At 49.9% G+C, this 18,637-nt stretch overlaps 1 protein-coding gene across 3 annotated transcripts in view; it reads right to left on the reverse strand.

Annotated features, from left to right (window-relative positions):
* The window catches only part of SGSM2 (small G protein signaling modulator 2), a 38,097-nt gene extending 19,569 nt beyond the window's left edge, over positions 1–18,528 (reverse strand). For 2 of the 3 annotated variants that reach the window (XM_053568507.1, XM_053568505.1), the window contains exons 1-6: positions 18,288–18,528; positions 14,219–14,294; positions 1,075–1,237; positions 675–836; positions 303–370; positions 60–205 (exon numbers count right to left, since the gene is read on the reverse strand). In XM_053568507.1, coding sequence (XP_053424482.1) covers positions 60–205; positions 303–370; positions 675–836; positions 1,075–1,237; positions 14,219–14,294; positions 18,288–18,344 — 672 coding nt within the window. In that variant the 5' untranslated portion in view covers positions 18,345–18,528. The remainder of the gene's footprint in view (positions 1–59; positions 206–302; positions 371–674; positions 837–1,074; positions 1,238–14,218; positions 14,295–18,287) is intronic. The other variant, XM_053568508.1, reaches the window with a different exon arrangement.
* Between the last annotated feature and the right edge of the window lie 109 nt (positions 18,529–18,637).

Genomic DNA, 18,637 nt, shown 5'->3' on the forward strand with positions numbered 1-18,637 from the left:
CCCCTCCCTCAGGCCTGTGGGCACAGCCTAGAGGAACAAAGGGTGGGAGGGACACCTACCCCCAGGGCTGGACGCTTTGCAGGGGAGTCCTGGCGATTAGGGGCACCACGGATACGGTGCCTCTGGACAAGCTCATCAGCAGACGGGTCAGTCCAGTAGTGATCAGCTGTCTTGAGTTTAGTGTATTCCAAGGCACAGGGTCCCACTGCGTAGAAAGGGACAGCCAGCTCAGATGGTCCTCCCCCTGCTTGTACCCCTCAGCCCCCTTGGGCCAGGAGAGGCCTCTATTCTCTCAAGCTCACCTAGAAGACAGGCCAGGATTGGGCCAAACACGGGGTCTGCCAATAAGGCCTCCTTCTCGTAGTACTTGCTGCCAGGAGGAAACAGACAGGGTGACTGCCGAGGTTCCTGGACTCATTCCAGCTTGGTTGAGCTCACGGAGTAAGAATGTCCCCACAAAGACCACATTCATATCAGTCACCAAGAAGGAATGAGTCCCTAAGGACAGAGCTTTGTGGGGTGCCTCGTGTGGTTTATGTTTCTGGGGTGCTGGAAGGGGATTTGCAGGCTGCCTACAGCCTGTCACAATCAGCCAAGCATGCCAAGGAGTGGGGCTGAAGGACCGGTCAGGAGGTGGGCTGAGGGAGGGGCTGTGTGGGGGACGGGCCAGTCACCTGCAGTTTTCCGACAGGTACTGCACAACCCTGTCCAGAACTTTCTCGATCAGCGCTGTGCGTACCCATATGTGTTTCAAGGCTTGTGGGCTGAGGACAGGGGCCTTCCCGCTGGTCGAGCCCTGTCTCCGCAGGGCCTCCTGGCTGCCCCCTGAGGGTTTCCTGCAAAGAGGATGAGGGCTTCAGGAGTATAAAGGTCCCAGGCACTGGGAATGGGGCTTAATGCCACAGGATGAGAGCAGAGAGAACTGACTGGGGCAGGGGCATGAAAGAAGGGGACAGAGCTTTGTGCTCGCAAGGGGCCAAAAAAGAGGTCCCGTAAGAAACAGGCCTGGGAAGCAGCAAATGCCAAGTGGGAAGAGCAGAGGGGTGGGGTGGGAAGGGCTGGCCGAGGGCTCACCTGCCCTCTACTTGTTGCTGCAGCTCTTGTACCTTGTGGCAAATCTCCCCAGCCACTGGGCACGTCTTCCCCACCTTGGTGAATAGGGCTGCCATCTTGTCACTGCGCAAGAAGCCAGCAGTACGACGTCTCAACTGATGCAAAAGGCAAGCCTCCACTGCACCTAAGCCACAGAGAAAAACAGCACCTGAGCCTAGACAAGATGGGAGCAGCGCTACTCTTCCCCACCCATACCCGTGGTGAGGCAGAGGGTATGGGCATGCCCTGACCCACACTAGGACAAAGAGTAGGCCAGGGAGATACACCCGGCTTCCTTCCAAAATTCCCTTGTCTGTCCCTCTGTTCCTGCCCAGGGTGGAGAGCTTGCAGGTGCTAACCTGCCCCTCTTTGTTGCCTGGTGTGTACATGCCTCCTGTATACACCATCACCCCTGGGGACGTGGGGACCAAAGCTGCACGTTTAGGTTGGCACAAGTGGGTCCAACCCTGAACATGAGGGCAAGCAGGGACAGCACCTACAGGACAGGGACGCAGGAAACACGTAGCCCAGGAGCCCTCCTAGAGAGCATGGATGATGTGGCTGCAAGGAAAAGAGTTCTGGAGGAGCTGAGATATTGATGAAGCCACTGGAGAGATCAGACAAAATGGTGGCCTCTGGATTACTGACAAGCCCAGCAGCTGAGAGTGGGAGATTTCTCTTTTCCATGCTAGCAGGGCTTCCTTTCATTCATTCATGTTTTTAGGGGCCAGGGTTTCTCTGTCTGTCTGGATCCTGCTTATCCAGATAGACTTTGCAGGAAGGAAAGAAAGGCTTGGTTGGTGGAGTAGTGAAGGGAGTTATCCTGGGCTTGTGTGGAGTCTAAAAATATTAGTGTGTGTGTTGAGGGCTTCAACATTATCGAATTGAATGTTTTGTGTGTGTGTGTGTTTGCTCATTTTTTTTGAGACTGAATCTCACTATGTCGCCCTTGGTAGAATGCTGTGGCATCACAGCTCACAGCAACCTCAAACTCTTGGGCTTAAGTGATTCTCTTGCCTCAGCCTCCTAAGTAGCTGGGACTACAGGCACCCCCCACAATGCCCAGCTGTTTTTTGGCTGGAGTTGTCATTGTTGTTTAGCAGGCCTGGGCTGGGCTCAAACCCACTAGCCTCAGTGAGCTATGGGTACCGAGCCTGAATTGAATGTTTTATAAGTGAGGACAGAAAGGCCCAGATAGAAGAGCCTGGATCAGTCACAGAGCAGCAGAGCCAAGACTAGGACCGAGGGCCCCAAAACCTGCCTGAACCCCTTTCCCACTTCCAGGTGTGGGGGTGGGGTGGGGACAGTGTAGGAAAAGGTTCCCTTCATGTCACAGGTGCATTTTTCACATACTGAAAACGGTGAGTTATGCTGTGGACAGGCGTCAGACGCAACAGGGTCTGCACTTGGTGCAGCCACACACTGCCTCTGGGAAGCCTGGGTAAGTGACTAAATGCGCTGAGATTCAGCTGTCTCATCTGTGAAATGGGGAATCAGCTGGTCCAAAGGCAGTGCACTATCTCAACTGATAGTTCAGTCAGATACAGGTTGAACTCTTTGTTCCACTTTTCCTCCCTTCCCCCTTCTCACTACTGCACTTCACTAGTTAAAAAAAAAAAAGTAGGGAAGATGTATTAGAACTGGTGTGAGACATTACATGAGAAAGTGTGGGAGATCCTCGCATACAGTCTAGCTCTGGGGGGCAATGGATCCATGTCAACTCCTGACTCCTCACCCTTTCTCATACTGTCCTATGGCTAACCTGCAAAAGCTGGAATTTTCAGGACCTTTTCCTGGCAGTAAGAGGCATAACATGCCCCAGAAAGGATCATAGGCTGCCCCAGAGGTGGGTGCAGATGCCACTCTCTTAGAAATAGGTGAAGCGAGGCCCCATCAAGTTTATTTTGACTAGTGCTGTTAGAATATGAAGCCTGGAGTTAGGAAAGAATCACTGAAAATAGTTTCTCACCTGTTTTCTTTCTTTTTTTTGGAGATAGAGCTTCAAGCTGTCGCCCTGGGCAGAGTGCCATAGCATCACAGCTCACAGCAACCTCCAACTCCTGGGCTTAAGCGAGTCTCCTGCCTCTGCCTCCCAAGTAGTTGGGACTACAGGCGCCCACCACAGCACCCGGCTATTTTTTGTTTGCAGCCGTCATTGTTGTTTGGTGGGCTCGGGCTGGATTCGAACCTGCCAGCTCAGGTGTATGTGGCTGGCACCTTAGCTGTTTGAGCCACAGGCACCAAGCCTCTCACCTGTTTTCTGCCTTTGCTTTTAGTAACTAACTAGCAGTCACTATTGACCTACAAAGGAGTTTTGTTTGGGCCTCTCTTGGACTGAAGTCTAGAAGGTGAGAGCGTCCCTGGGACCAATCTGGAGGAGGGACAACTCAGTGAGAATGTCCCAGGGGAGTAACAGACAGGACAGTCCCTTCTCCTGAGAGCCTCCTGCTGAAGCGCTTGCCTGCTGGGGCCTGAGAGGATTCTCTTTTACGAGGCAGTCTTTCCTTTAGCATGTTCACACACCTACTGTGCAAAGTGCAGATAGGATCTGCACATACCACGTGGGGGGGGGCACGTGGGGAAATCTTTGGCTTCAGCATGCACATACACCTCTCTCCGCTCAGTCCCCTGGTCTCTGGAGATCTTATGTGGCTCTGGCATGTATAGGTGAGTGACCCTTTTGTCCCAGTCTCTTGGTCCTGGGGCTGCCACAGCTTCAAGTCCATGCCTGAGGAAGACTAGTGGCCATTTCCTAGGGTTATAGTCCCTGCCCAGAGTGGGGAGAGAAACAGCACAGCCCAGAGTGGCAGCAGGTGGCACCCGTCCTGCAGGGAATCGTGTGCCTTGGTGATGTGACTAATGGCTGGGATAATAAGTCATTAGCCTTCCCACCTTCTCCAGGCAACCGCAAACACAGCCAGGCTGGAGAGCTGGGGAGTGGCTGGCACGGGCACTCTCATCCCACTTGGCCTCATCTACCCTCCCAGCCAGCCTCTGGGCACAGGCCTGGGATTCTCTTGGGTGAGCAGAAGCATTCCTCAGCGAGAAGCCCAAACATCACGCCCAGCTCCTACTCCCCCTCCTGGCCCCTAAATTCCTTCTATGAAACCCAGGCAAGGTGCCAGGCAGTATCTGGGGAAGGAGAAATCCCACTCATCCCTCAACTTTCTTTTTTTTTTTTGTAGAGACAGAGTCTCACTTTATGGCCCTTGGTAGAGTGCCGTGGCCTCACACAGCTCACAGCAACCTCCAACTCATGGGCTTAAGCGATTCTCTTGCCTCAAGCCTCCCAAGTAGCTGGGACTACAGGCACCCGCCACAACGCCCGGCTATTTTTTTTTTTGGTTGCAGTTTGGCCGGGGCCAGGTTTGAACCCGCCACCCTCGGTATATGGGGCCGGCGCCTTACCGACTGAGCCACAGGCGCCGCCCCATCCCTCAACTTTCTAAGCAAAGTAAATGAGCCCTTAGGCCAGGTATCCTTGACCCAGTTCCACAGCTCCTTGGCCAGTGACTATTTACACTTACTTGTCCCTCCCCATTCCCACAAGGGTCTTCCCCACTGACAGAATCAGCATATGCAATGAAATGTTATTATATGCAGTGTGTAGGCAAAATAACAATGGTACTTATTTATTTATTTAGACACAGGGTCTCACTCTGCAGCTCAGGCTGGAGTGCATGGTGCACTGTAACCTTGAACTCCAAGGCTGAAGCGTCCCAAAATACTGGGATCACAGGTATGAGCCACTGACAGGGCCTATAATAATAATAATTAACAACAACCATCCAAAGACAGGTTGTGGATGGGCTTCTGGGTCTCCAAAGTACATCCCCCCGACCCCCAGAAATTGAGTACAATTTGTATGCAAATTGTTGGTGTGCTCTAGAATGATTAGGTGAGTGCCTTTTTTTACTGGACATTAAAAGAGGGTACTCAGGCTGGCAGTTTGAGACCAGCCTAGACAACACAGTGACCTGTCTCTATCAAAATATATATGTGTGTGTGTGTGTGTGTATATATATAATGCATGAGCGTTAAAAAGTAGCCAAGAGCATGGTGGCACATGCTTATAATCCCAGCTACTGAGGAGACTGAGGTAGGATGATTGCTTGAGCCCAGGAGCTTGAGGTTACAGTGAGCTGGGTGACAGAACAAGACCTTCTCTCTAAAGCAGAGAAAAAAATCACAAATCCCAAAAAGGCTGGATCTGTCCTTGGGCACTCTTTCACCAGATCCCTCAGCAAACAGGGTCTCCCAAAAGCTTGGTTCCCAGTAGGGTGGGGTGGGGTTCCTGGGTTCTGCTTAAGGCAACAACAGATGACCTGAGCTGGGCAGGGATTAAATAAACAACTCAGGGGGCTGAAACAAACCTCAGTATCTTAGGAGCTCACAAAAATGAACTAAAGCTATGGCTACCAGGAAAGGCAGCAGTGGCTAGGAAGGGGTACTCGAGCAGCCCCGGGGGCCTCAGAAGCAAAGCTGTCTGTCTTACCCCCATTCTACCTTCACTTTCACGTGTATACGCATCTGTTTAAAGCTGGGCTCAGCAGCCTGGACAAGCCGGGCCTCAGTCTAGCTGGTAGCAGAGGGGCCCACAGAACTGTCTTCAGAGAACCAGCCCAGGTCAGCTGAGATCCAGGGACACAGCATCCAGAGTTAGCATAGCCTGACATGCAGCTAGGCCCAAGGTACCTTGCTTGGCCAGGAGGAGGTGGGAATGAGAAGAGAACGGGCCTGACAGTGCAGCCTACTCCCCCCACCTGGTGCGGTGTCACCTTTTACTACCGGCTGCCATCTGTGCAACAGGGGAGTTCAGTCATAGTTGCCATAGAGAACCCATGTGAACAAAGTGTGGGTAGAACAGCCAGCCACAGCTGGTCCATTTTGGTCCTGGAGCTTTGGGAGGCACTAATGAGAGCAGATTTTGCACAAGCTGAATGCTAGGGACTCACTGGTTCAAGCCCCTGGATAGTGGACCCAAGACTGCCAGGAGATGAGCAGCCTCCCTGGAGATACAGGAAGGGTGGGATGGGTAGCCACCTCTAAGTAGGGACTGAGGGACAGGCACATATGCTTCACCTCAACTGCAATGGAGGGAGTCAATGTTTGGTCTGAGGCAGATGAGGTAGGAGGAGCAGAGGCATCGCCAGGCATTGTCCTCCCCTCTCTTCCCCACTTCTCTGACTGGCTATGTCCCCCCAGGGACTTGTGCTGGCTGCCTCCACTCAGAATGAGCATTTCTATGGTAACTCGGGTACATTTTCTCTCAGGCTGCACTGGTGATACTAGCTGTTTACTTTCAGCTTTGAGGGGCATTCAGCCTTGCTCAACCTCCCAAAAACAAGAAAGCAACACTCTCATCCAGACTCTGATTGGGAAGAAAAGGAATTGCCCTGATTTTCTGGAACCAAGTGAGGGAGAAGAAATTCATGCCACACGTACCCATTTTCCTTGCCTTGCTGGGAACACAGGGCAGGGTCTGTCTGCACAGTGCTCATGGAACCAGGCCAGGGCCAGCCTCTCAGGCAGTGAACAGAGATGTAAGCACACTCAGCCAGCTCAGGAAGGGATCTGCTGTCTCCCAGGGCATTTCTGGACACCATGAGCTGTAACCATGACCGAAGCTATGTCTCTGTGAGGGCCAGCCCTTTCTCAATGCTCCCACTCCTGCAGTCTCCAGTCGTGGGTAGACCTCACAAGCAGTCCCACCCCTTTGCAGCTCAGACTTTAGAATGAGGCAGATGTGGGTTCAAACACTGGCTCCTCCTTCTTACTGTTTGACCTTGGGCAAATCACTAAACTTCTCTGAACTTTAGCTGCAATTAGGGAAAATAACAGGTCTCACCTCAAATGAGTACTGGGTGATGGAAAACAACAGCATATGAGAAGGTGCAAAAGGCTTCCTGATCACTGTTCGGCACCAAGGATGACCAGCGAACATTAGTGCCCTTCTTCCCTGCACATCAGGGCCATTCCCTGTTTTCCTCCTATTCCTAGGGATGGTCTGATCTGGGCTCCTAAGGCCACTTTTTCCACCTGTGCATTGGAGCCCAGAATCCCTTTCTCTTTTTCAAAGACATTGCTCTGGCAAATGTCTCTTCTCTTTCCTGAGCCTTCAATTTTTCCCTGTTAGATACTTCCCGCCTGAACATAAACATTTTATAATTTCTCCAACTTTAAAAAGCATCATTGGCCAGGCACGGTGGCTCACACCTGTAATCCTAGGACTCTGGGAGGCTGAGGAGGGTGCATTGTTTGAGTGCAGGAGTTTGAGATCAGCCTGAGCAAGAGTGAGACCCCACCTCTACTAAAAATAGAAAAACTAGCAGGGCGTTATGGCAGGTGCCTGTAGTGCCAGCTCCTCAGTAGGCTAAGGTAAGATTGCTCAAGCCTAAGAGTTTGAGGTTGCTGTGAGCTATAATGATGCCCTGCACTCTACCCAAGATGACAGGGTGAGGTTCTGCCTCAAAAAAAAGCATCACCACAACCCAACCTGGCCCTACATGTCCAATCCAGTACTGCCCCACTTAGCTGCTTTGTGTAAAATTACTCAAGAAAATTGTCTATACTTGCAACCCCTCTCTCTTCTAACTCTCATCTACTTCCTCCTCTTTTTTAGAAAATCATTTCCTTATAGAAAATTCCAAACACAGAAAACGTAGAGAGGATGGTATAATGAATCCAAGATGGGTACCCAGTACCCAACTTAAACAATTAACAAGTCACGATCAATTCTTTCAGCTAACCACTTCTTCTTTACTACTGAATTGTTTTGAAGCTATTTTATTTATTTATTTTTCTTTTTAATTGGAGACAGAGTCTCACTTTGTCGCCCTCAGTAGAGTGCTTTTTGTAGAGCGCCTGTGGCTCAGTGAGTAGGGCGCCAGCCCCATATACCAAGGGTGGTGGGTTCAAACCCAGCCCAGGGCAAACTGCAACAAAAAAATAGCCGGGCGTTGTGGCGGGCACCTGTAGTCCCAGCCGCTCAGGAGGCTGAGGCAGGAGAATCGCCTAAGCCCAAGAGCTGGAGGTTGCTGTGAGTCCCGAGACGTCATGGCACTCTACCGAGGGTGGTAAAGTGAGACTGTCTCTACAAAAAACAAACAAACATGTACTTAGGGCAGTGCCTGTGGCTCAGTGAGTAGGGTGCTGGCCCCATATACCGAGGGTGACAGGTTCAAGCCCAGCCCCGGCTAAACTGCAACAAAAAAATAGCCGGGCATTGTGGCAGGCGCCTATAGTCCCAGCTACTTGGGAGGCTGAGGCAAGAGAATCGCCTAAGCCCAAGAGCTAGAGGTTGCTGTGAGCTGTGACACTATAGCACTCTACCAACGGTGACAAAGTGAGACTGTCTCTAAATAAAAAACCACAAAAAAACATGTACTTATACCTTTATCATACCTACATAATTAATAGCAATTCCTTAACACTATCAAATTTCCGTGATTGTTCAGATGCTCTAAACTCCTGGAAACATGGAATCCCAGATGGAATCTTAGGGAAGATTCAAGGCTGTACAGGGAGGGCCGTGAGGTCACTGTAATTAACACTGTTTCTTGAGCATCTACTGTACATCCAGCCACAGGGGAACTTCCCCTGCACTTTTTTTTTTTTTTTTGAGGCAGAGTCTCAAGCTGTCTCTTGCCACAGCCTACCAGGTAGCTGGGACTACAGGTGCCTGCCACAACCCCCGGCTATTTTTTTTTTTTGTTGTTGTTGTTGCAGTTGTCATTGTTGTTTAGCTGGCCCGGGCTGGGTTCGAACCCACCGCCCTCGGTGTATGTGGCTGGCACTGTAACCAATGTGCTACAGGCACAGAGCCATCCCTGCGCTGCTCTTCTAGACCTCACATCAGCCTTCTGGGGTGGGCTCAAAGATGAGTGACTACGCTTACACACTTAGTAACATGGCCAGGATTGAAACCAGGTCTGTCTGAGCCCAGAGTCCCAGCTACAGACTGCTACCCCATGCCCTCAGCCAAGCCCCAAGATACTGTGAGGGGAAGCAAGTTCTTCCAGAGGTCCTTCCTTACTGCTTGATCATTTCTAGATAGAAGGCAGAAGTCAGACAGCCTGAGAATGAGCTGTTCCTTCTGTGCAGGTGGGAAGGAGCAGGAATCCTTTTTACTGAAGAGACAGGCTGAGAACCGCCTGGAGCCTGACTCTCAGAACGCGCTGCAATACCTCTGGCCACAGTATCCCAGGTGGGTCTCAAGCCTCTGTAGCACCTGCCTGTCTCTCCACTTATTAGCATCTCCTTGCTATTCCCCAAAGGAGCTCAGAGCAGGGCAGACCTTCCCTGCTAATGAAAGCTGCTTAGCAACAGGGAACTGGTTAATAAAGCTCAATGTTATTCCCAGCGCCACAGACTCCATCCGTCTCCCATTATAGCTTGTCCTCAGCCTGGAGCAACCCTCACATTGACCCATCTGCACACAGGAGGACAGGGGACCTGGTGATTGAGGCAGGCTGCGCTCCAGCCTGGACCCACCATCTCCCAGAAGCCTGGCAAAGCCTAGGGCTTGGGGGTAGAGATGACTGAGTCTGAGAACTTGCTCTGTCAGGCCAGAAGCCTCTCTTGAGAGCTTCAGAAACCTGCTCTACACCAAAAGGTTAAAATCCAACACCAGGGAGGGCAGACACTCTTAGATCTGAGCAGACGGGAGGGCAGGCTCAGAGAAACGATGTTTTCCCCAAGGCTCATGGGCTGATGCCTAAATCACCTCAGATCCCTCGATGGCAAGAGAACAACTGTGCCCTTTTTAAACACATGTATTATTATTCCAGATGCAGAGCTCAAAGGCAACACTTGGGGACAATTTGCTGTTCAGCCCTCACTTTGAGTGGTCTGCCCATAAGCACAAGTTAAAACTACCTTCTCAGGATGGCGCCTATAGCTCAAGGAGTAGGGCGCCAGCCCCATATACCGGAGGTGGCAGGTTCAAACCCGGCCCCGGCCAAAAACTGCAAATAATAATAATAATAATTATAATAATAAAAAAAGTACCTCCTCCAGGGAAACGGGTGACAAGAGACACCAGCCTACACCCAGGGGGTTCATAAAGCCACAGGGGTAACATGAAGCATTAATTTGATTCAATATGAAGTATTTACATTAAGAAAAAAAATTCAAAGGCAATATTATGGAGCAAAACATAAACTTGACATGATATTTTAAGATTTAAAAGAGATATCAAAGATCCCTCTCCCACAGCAGTAGTTTGGAGGCCATTCTCTGAGCCCTACCCTCCACCAGCAGGGAGGGGGCAGTCATAGGGGAGTTAAGCATGCTCTGCAGTAGGAGGAATAGCACACAGGGACTCCCTCTCTGTTGCCAGCAAACTTCCACATAAGAAAGGTTTCTGCTTGCAGGGGCCTGCTGCATACCTGGCTCTGGACAGACAGGTTTAGGAACAACCACAGCAAACACTCCACACACCTTTCTTGCCAGTCTTGCCAGGCGTCTTGCCCTTCTCCTGGGTTATTGCAGTGGGGATCTGACTGCCACTTTTCTGGGTTTGCCCAAGCCCAGGTCTTGATCAGTTCCATTTCTAAGGCTTTCTAAAAATCTAGTTTTTTTCAGTTCAAGTGTCTGTACTCTTAACAAAGCTCAGAGAAGCTCCTCTTCCCGAGGCCTGCCTTTCTCCTCGATCACCCACTCCTCTGACAAGAACAGAGTGCCAGTGTGGAACCCAGGGACCCCTGCAGCTCCGAGGACTGTGGTCCCTGTGCTGTTGATCCAGGCCTTCAGTCTGCTCCTCATCTCTCAGCACATTCTCTCCACGCCCATTCCCCCATTCAGAACAAAGTTGAATTCTGGTCGTGTCTAAGACAGTAGCAAGACCCAGTTTAGGTCTGGATCTACTTCAGACTAAAAATGCACGTCAGAGCATTTTCCAGGGCACGAGGGATACTGGCACATCAGAATCTCCAAAAAGGCAGGGGTGGGGGCGTTCTCCATCAACGTACGTCTAGTCTTCCCTCCTACTCCCTCGCAAGAATCCATGATTATGATTGTACCGATGCATGGAAACGGTTTGCATGCAGGAGGAGAAAGGGTTGATACTCATTGTTTTCAAGTAACCTTATTTTGAGCCCAAACTGGGATTTATCTCATTACTGAACACCAATTTTGACAAAGCATTATGTATTCCTTCTTTTGTGGTCACAGATGCCCAGCTTAGCTTAGCGTAACACTATTGGCTCCTGTTCTCTGCAGCGACCATGTACTGAGCCCAACGCAGAGGCAGCAAACTGGCAGAGGCTTGCAGATGCCTTTTGTTTGGCCCACACATTCTTTTCATATGAGAATTAGTTGTCAGTATTTAAAAAGTGAGAAATTTCATATAAAGATCCAGACTTCTAGCTTTTCTTAAAATATAACAGAAGCTATAGGAAATCTGGGCCTGCATTTCTGTAGGAGCCGAAAAGTGACTGTTCCTCTTCACACAGGGCAAGCGGTATCCAGGTCACCTCAGTCCCCACTCTGACCAGCTTTCCTTGTGGACAGTTTTTGCCTGACATTGTAGGCATTTACTTTTATACTGGTGGACCTGAGGCACCTGCTGAGGACTAACAGAACAGGGCTCCTCTTGCTCCTGGGATGAGTTCAGAACCCTGGAGACCTGGGAGCTTTGTTCTATTTCAGCAACTCCAAGTAGCTAAAAGTAGAAAAATCATTCCTTGTGAGCAGACTATCCCTGCCTCCTGAAAAAGAGCCCTGAGCATCCAGGCAGGAGACAAAAGTAAAAGCCCCACTGTTTCCTGGGGGCTCCAGCACTGATTGGAGGAGAGCTGACACTTTTTGCTCACCGTAACGGCCTAAAAGTGAGATGCCCATAGCTTCTTTTCTGCCTCTTTTCCTCCAGCTCCTTTTCCCTTATTCTCCCATGGCTACCCACACGTGGCGCCCATGCACAAGCTGTTCGCACTATTTTATTCTGTTTTCTTTAGTGTGTGTGCTTTGATGAAGCCCAGCACCAAGCCGTGCATAACTGGGGTGCCAGCAGAGCCCTTCTGATGGCAACAGATACTAGCTAACATCAAGGGAACATAGTATAAGGAGAAAGGAATAAGGTTCTCATACCCTTCAGAGTCACTTACTGTAAGGCTGGCATGCTTCTTTCCAAAACATAGGAAAAGTTGAGATCAGCTTGTTCCTTATAAGCCTGAGAACCATTATTATATCATCTCCAAGAACTAGGGAAACTTCCCCAAATGGGAGATGGGGGGAACTCAAATCCTGCAAACCTAGCCTAACCATCCAAATGAAAAGGAAAGATATTTTCTAAGCTCTTATAATTCTAGAAATAAACATTCATATGCATCATGTCAATCCCCACAAAAATTCCTTGAGATAGGAATTGTTGAGCTGTTTTTATAGGAGCAAACTGTGGGTGACAGAAGCTAAGAAAATTGCCCAGGATGACATATGAAGCAGAGCAGCAGGATTCAAACACAAGGGTCTGTCACTCAGACTCTTTCATGGGTCACCTCTCCCTGATTACCCTCTCACATCTCTATTTTTCTTCAAATCTCTTATCACTCCTATTCCCATATGATTTATTTATTTGTGCATTTGTCTTCTGCCTGTCTCCCCAACAGAATGTAAGGCCCTGGGGCAGAAGCTCTATCTTGTCACTGCCATTTCCTTACATGGAGACAGTGTCTGGTACTTGGTGAGCCCTCAGTGGGTATTTGCTATTGGGAAGAACAGATCTATCTGCCTCAACATGCAACTGTCAAAGCGTCCCTTCCCTTATCTGCTCTTTCATTCCTTTCCGTTTTTTTTTGAGACAAAGTCTTATTATGTTGCTGTCGTTAGAGTCCTGTGGCATCACAGCTCACAGCAACCTCAAACTCTTGGGCTTAAGCGATTCTCTTGCCTCAGCCTCCCAAGTAGCTGGGACTACAGGTACCCGCCATGATGCCTGGCTATTTTTTGTTGTTGCATTTTTTTTTAGCTGATCCAGGCCTGGTTTGAACCCACCACCCTCAGTGTATGTGGCTGGCGCCATAAGCACTGTGCTATGGATGCCAAGCCCTTTCCCTTTCTTTCTTTTTTTTTGAGACAGAGTCTCACTTTGTTGCCCTCAGTAGAGTGCCGTGGCATCATAACTCACAGCAACCTCAGACTCTTGGGCTCAAGCGATTCTCTTGCCTCAGCCTCCAGAGTAGCTGTAGCTGGGACTACAGGTGCCCACCACAATGTCCAGCTATTTTAGAGACAGGGTCTCGCTCTAGCTCAGGCTGGTCTCCAACTTGTGAGCTCAGGTAATCTGCCTGCCTCGGCCTCCCAGAATGTTGGGATTACAGGAGTGAACCACTGCACCTGGCCATTCCTTTCCCTTTCATGAACTCCAAACACCAATCTCAGAAGTCAAGGAAAACAACATAGAGATGACAAATGGTTCCTTGTCCTTTCGGATAGGGAGTTTAGAGGAAGGTCTAATTTCTGAAATTCCAAGAAAACTTGACTTGTTCCTACAAAGGCAAAGTCTTCGTGTTGAGAAGGATGCAGCGATTTATTATGGACTTTCTCCCATCAAAGGCAGGAAGGCTCTTTTCAACCAATAAAGTGCTTGGAGAGATAGGATGATAGAACAACATAGGTGGGATTAATCAGAAAGTAAAAGTAGCAAAGAAAGCATCCAAAAAGCACAAACCTTCCTTCCAAAGCTAAAATAGAGCAGTGGTTCCCAAACGTGAATCATCTCGGACAGTGGTTCTCCAAGTGTGGTCCCAGGCAAGCAACATAAGCATCATCATCTCTGAACTTGTTAGAAATCCAACTTCTCAGGCCCACCCAGACCTACTAGAATCAGAAACTCCAGGGATAGGACCCAGAAATCTGGGTTTTAACAAGATATTCAGGTGATTCTCATGCATGCTAACATTTGAGAGTTATTATTCTGGGAAACAAAAAATATACAGAAAATACAGATTCTTGGCACTGAAGATCCTGATTCAGAAGGAATGCAAGGAGGCCCAAGGACATTCAAAAGCTTCCAAGTTGATTTGGACTCACAGACAGGACTAAACCTAAGCGCTCATCTTTTCCTGGCCCCAGGACAGTGTCCTCAGCTCTAGACTCACCACCCATCATCCTTCAGTCACTCACTCACCACACAGAGCAATGATGTGGCTGCTATCTTCATGCACAAACTTCCTGGTGACAGCCTCCTCCATGATTTGTTTCACCTGTGGACACAAGACCACCATCATTACTTTTATTTTTTTTTCCTCATCAAAGGTCTCCAGGCAAATAAATTGTTTGGCCCTGCCCTCCTAGTCTGGGTTTTCAGACACTTGTAGAAACAATAAGGATGGGAGAGGAGTGGGAAGTTAGGTTTCTTCAGCACAGTCTGCTTCAAGCCTTTCAGAGAGGAATCAGGAGAAGAGATGCCAAAAACTCACCAACCAATCAATGCAGATGTTCTGGCCAGGTGAGAGTGCCCTGCCTTGGAGAATAGAGACAGGATGGTGTTTGCTCATCTGTACTCAGCTGGAGAAGATCTTCTGGACAGACACACTGTGCCTTAGAGATAAACTGCCTCTTTATAGCCTGTAGATGAACAACCTGTCCCTCCTTTTCTCTACCTTCTCTGAAGTTAGAGGCAGGTCTTGCTCCTCAGGGACACTCTCTTCTTGCTGAAAAAACCCAGACTTCTTTCTATCTCTGGTCTAAAACCCTGATTTGGGGGTTCCTACCTGGATGCAAAAGTTTCCAAATACCTTAGAAGGTAAGCAGTCACATCTTTAAGAAAGCACTTTTGAAAAAATCTCTTTTTAGTTGATATAGAGTAACCATATAGAAAAAAGTTGTATTGTAATTACATGGCTTGGTGAATTTTTGCCAACTGAACATTCCTGTGAAACCAGCATCTATACTAAGAAGCAGAACGTGTGACGGAGAACTCAAAGTACCCTCACCCTGCTTCTTTCCAGCCACTGCCCCCACCTGATGGTTGGTACCACTATCCTGACTTCTGACACTAGAGATTAGTTTTGTGGGTTTTTATAAATGGAATCACTCAGTGTGTAGGGTTTTGCGACTGGTTTCTTTTGCTCATCTGTATGATTCTGAGATTTGTTCATGTTGTAGAAGAACCTGACAGGAGACAGATACTAATATCGGATATTAGAGAGAGAGATTATTTTAACCCCAGCAGAAAATCTTATAGTTGCAATAAGCCCTGGGAAAAGCTAGTCTTTTTCATTCTTTGGTCAGGTATGAAATGTTCTGATGCTGCCCTGGCTCCCAAGTCACTCACCCAGGACTGTATAGTTCAGAGGGTGGTAGAGTATAAGAAGCCTGGGCAGGAGGAAGGACTTCGAGGCTCCTCCCTACTGGAAACTAAACATGGTTAGTGGTTAGATAAATGGGAATCAGATCGATTCCTGCACTTTCAACTGTTAAAAGCTTTCTAGATTACGTCCCCCGGGGTGTTTGCATTAAACAGAGCATAATGTCACAGCTAAGATCAGGAGGCATCTGAAGCAGGCTGGTGGGACAGATTTTTGGGTTAGGAGGACATACATATGACCCTAGAATTATGAGAGAGGTCCTTTGTGTTTTGTTTTTTTTTTTGTAGAGACAGAGTTTCACTTTATTGCCCTCGGTAGAGTGCCGTGGCATCACACAGCTCACAGCAACCTCCAACTCCTGGGCTTAGGCGATTCTCCTGCCTCAGCCTCCCGAATAGCTGGGACTACAGGCGCCCGCCACAACGCCCGGCTATTTTTTTGTTGCAGTTTGGCCGGGGCTGGGTTTGAACCCACCACCCTCGGTATATGGGGCCAGCGCCCTGCTCACTGAGCCACAGGCGCCGCCCGAGAGAGGTCCTTTGTGAAAGGCCAGCCTTGCCTACAGGTACCCCCTTGTCTCATCTTATAGGAGAGACAAGGGTATGGTTCTGTGGTAATGAAGCACTGGCGTTGGAAGGGAAATGCACTGAGTTCAAAGCAAGCCAACTTTTGTTGGGTGAGACATACAGCTGTAGCATACTCTAGACATTTCTCACATTTTCTTAGGAATCATTCCTGGAGTAGGATAGTCAGCCTTCCTGATATTGGGGGAAAATCATTGTCTTCAAAATTGTTCTCATTATCTTTGACCCACTTCCAAATTTATTTTATTTTATTTATTTATTTTTTTTTTTTGAGACAGAGCCTCAAGCTGTCACCCTGGGTAGAGTGCTGTAGCATCACAGCTCACAGCAACCTCCAACTCCTGGGCTCAAGCGATTCTCCTGCCTCAGCCTTCCAAGTAGCTGGGACCATAGGCGCCCGCCACAATGCCCGGCTACTTTTTTGGTTGCAGCGGTCATTGTTGGTTGGTGGGCACGGGCTGGATTCAAATCCGACAGCTCAGGTGTATGTGGCTGGCGCCTTAGCCGCTTGAGCCACAGGCACCAAGTCAACTTCCAAATTTAGATCACACCAATAATCCCAGCACATCCACCTGCACTTTGGGTATAGGCACTTTTGTTTTTGTTTATAGTCTTTCAACAAGTCTCACTACATTGCTTTCTTCTTGAGGATAATCACTGAGATTTCTCTATTCCTTGGGAAGAGCAGAATTGGGACTTAAATGTTGATTTGATAAACCCCTGGACTAAGAAACCCTTCCTTGGCTACAACACAGCAAAGGCACAGTAAAGCTTCTCCCACAAGCTAGGAAGGTGTTAACTTCAACCAAATCTTTTTAGAAGGAAAGAAACAGATGTTAGGACACAGTAGCCAGGTCATAGATGCCAAAGAACCATCTAAAGCTTTCTAGGATTTTATGAGAACCCAGACTCTTCCCCCAATCCTGAAATTCTGAGAAAGACTCCAATGTAAACTTTTATAAATGAAGTAGATAGCATTACCCCTATTTTAGAGATGAAGAAATCTAGACTCACAGAGGTTAAGCAACTTATTCAAGGTTACGGAGAACTAAGTCCAGACTATTCCAAAATTTATGGTTTCCCATCAGGCCTCAAAATCTCCAAGATCAGGCTTGGTGCCTATAGCTCAGAGGCTAGGGCACCAGCCACATACCCCAGAGCTGGTGGGTTCAATCCAGCCAGGGCCTGCCAAACGACAATGACAACTACAGCCAAAAAATAGCCGGGTGTTGTGGCAGCGCCTGTAGTCCTATCTACTTTGGAGACTGAGACAAGAGAATTGCTTAAGCCCAAGAGTTTGAGGTTGCTGTGAACTGTGAGGCCACGGTACTCTACCCAGGGCGATATGAGACTCTGTCTCCCCCACCCCCCAAATCTCCAAGATCAGCATATTTAATTACCAAATAGTCACTGAGCGCCTACGGTGTGCCAGACTCTAGACACAGCACAGTGGACAAAGCACAGGGTGGGGAGGTGTTCCCTGCCATGGAGTTTACTTATCTGGCAAAGGACAGCAACAGAGGCAGAGGGGGAAGGAGGCCTAAAACATTCTAATCTACTCTGCTGTTTTTGAGCTTTCCTGTTCTCACACGGGAGTGAGTCATTCATATGGGCAACCCCCCACCCCCACCCCACTGACAAGGGCTTTTGGGCAGGGTCAAGGCATAGGGTCTCAGAAGAGGGAAGGACTCTTTTCTCTTTCTGAAGTGGGGTGACTCCCTCAAAAGGAAAAAAAAAAATCTGAGTTTTAAAAACCATTCTCAAAAAAACCCCCGGTCCCTAGGTAAGGAGGTGGGCGTGGAGGGAGAAACGTGAGATGTGCAGCAAACCTTCCCGCAGCTAGGACTCAGTCGCCAGAGGAATACGGGCCAGAGAGGGTGGAGGGCAAGGGGTAGCTAAGCCCTCAACTCGCTACCCGCTTCAGCTTAGCGCAGCTGGAGGCCCGCGCGGGCCCCGCCTCTCCCCAGGCGGCACTGGCGATGAATGGAAAGCTCCAGTTCTCTAGAAAACGCCGCCACCCCTCCCCCGACCTCGGTTTCCCAGGGCTGCTGCCGTCACAGGGCGGGGAGCTGCGGGACCGTGGGGCAAATCAACCCTGGAGCGCCAGCCTGGCCCCTCGGGTCCCGGGGCGCTGCCCCAGATGGGAGAGAGGCGAGAGCCGCAGCCCGTCCAGGACCCCGCCCCCGCCCGGCCCCGGTTCGGCCCAGAGGCGCTCGCGCGGCACGGTGGGAGAAGATCTTTCAGCCCTTTGGGCTTCGCAGGTCACTACGCAAGACCCCCGGGGTCCTTGCCCCGACTGTACCTCCTTTTTCACGTTCCATAGCAGTTTCTCTTTGGCTGCGTCCTCCGCGCTGCCCATAATGTGGCCGGGAGGCGGCGCCGAGCGGCCCCCCAATGCCCCCGCGCGCCCTCGCCGCCTCCGCGCTTCGCTCAGCGCCCCACAAAAGAGGCGGAGCCCCCGCCCGCCGCGCTCCCCGCCCGCCGCCACCGCCGCACCCACTGCCCGGTGCTCGGCTCCGCAGCCATCTTCCGAGCCCCGCACAGACGTCAGGCAGCAGGCCCGCCCCCTTCCCACGGCCGGAAGGGGGGTTGCGCACAGCGACGAGGGGGGGGTCCGGGTGAGGGAGGTTTCGAGCTCTTGGGGGCGGCTAG

Source organism: Nycticebus coucang, chromosome 18 (assembly GCF_027406575.1).
Source record: "Nycticebus coucang isolate mNycCou1 chromosome 18, mNycCou1.pri, whole genome shotgun sequence".
Taxonomy (NCBI): Eukaryota; Metazoa; Chordata; class Mammalia; order Primates; family Lorisidae; genus Nycticebus; species Nycticebus coucang.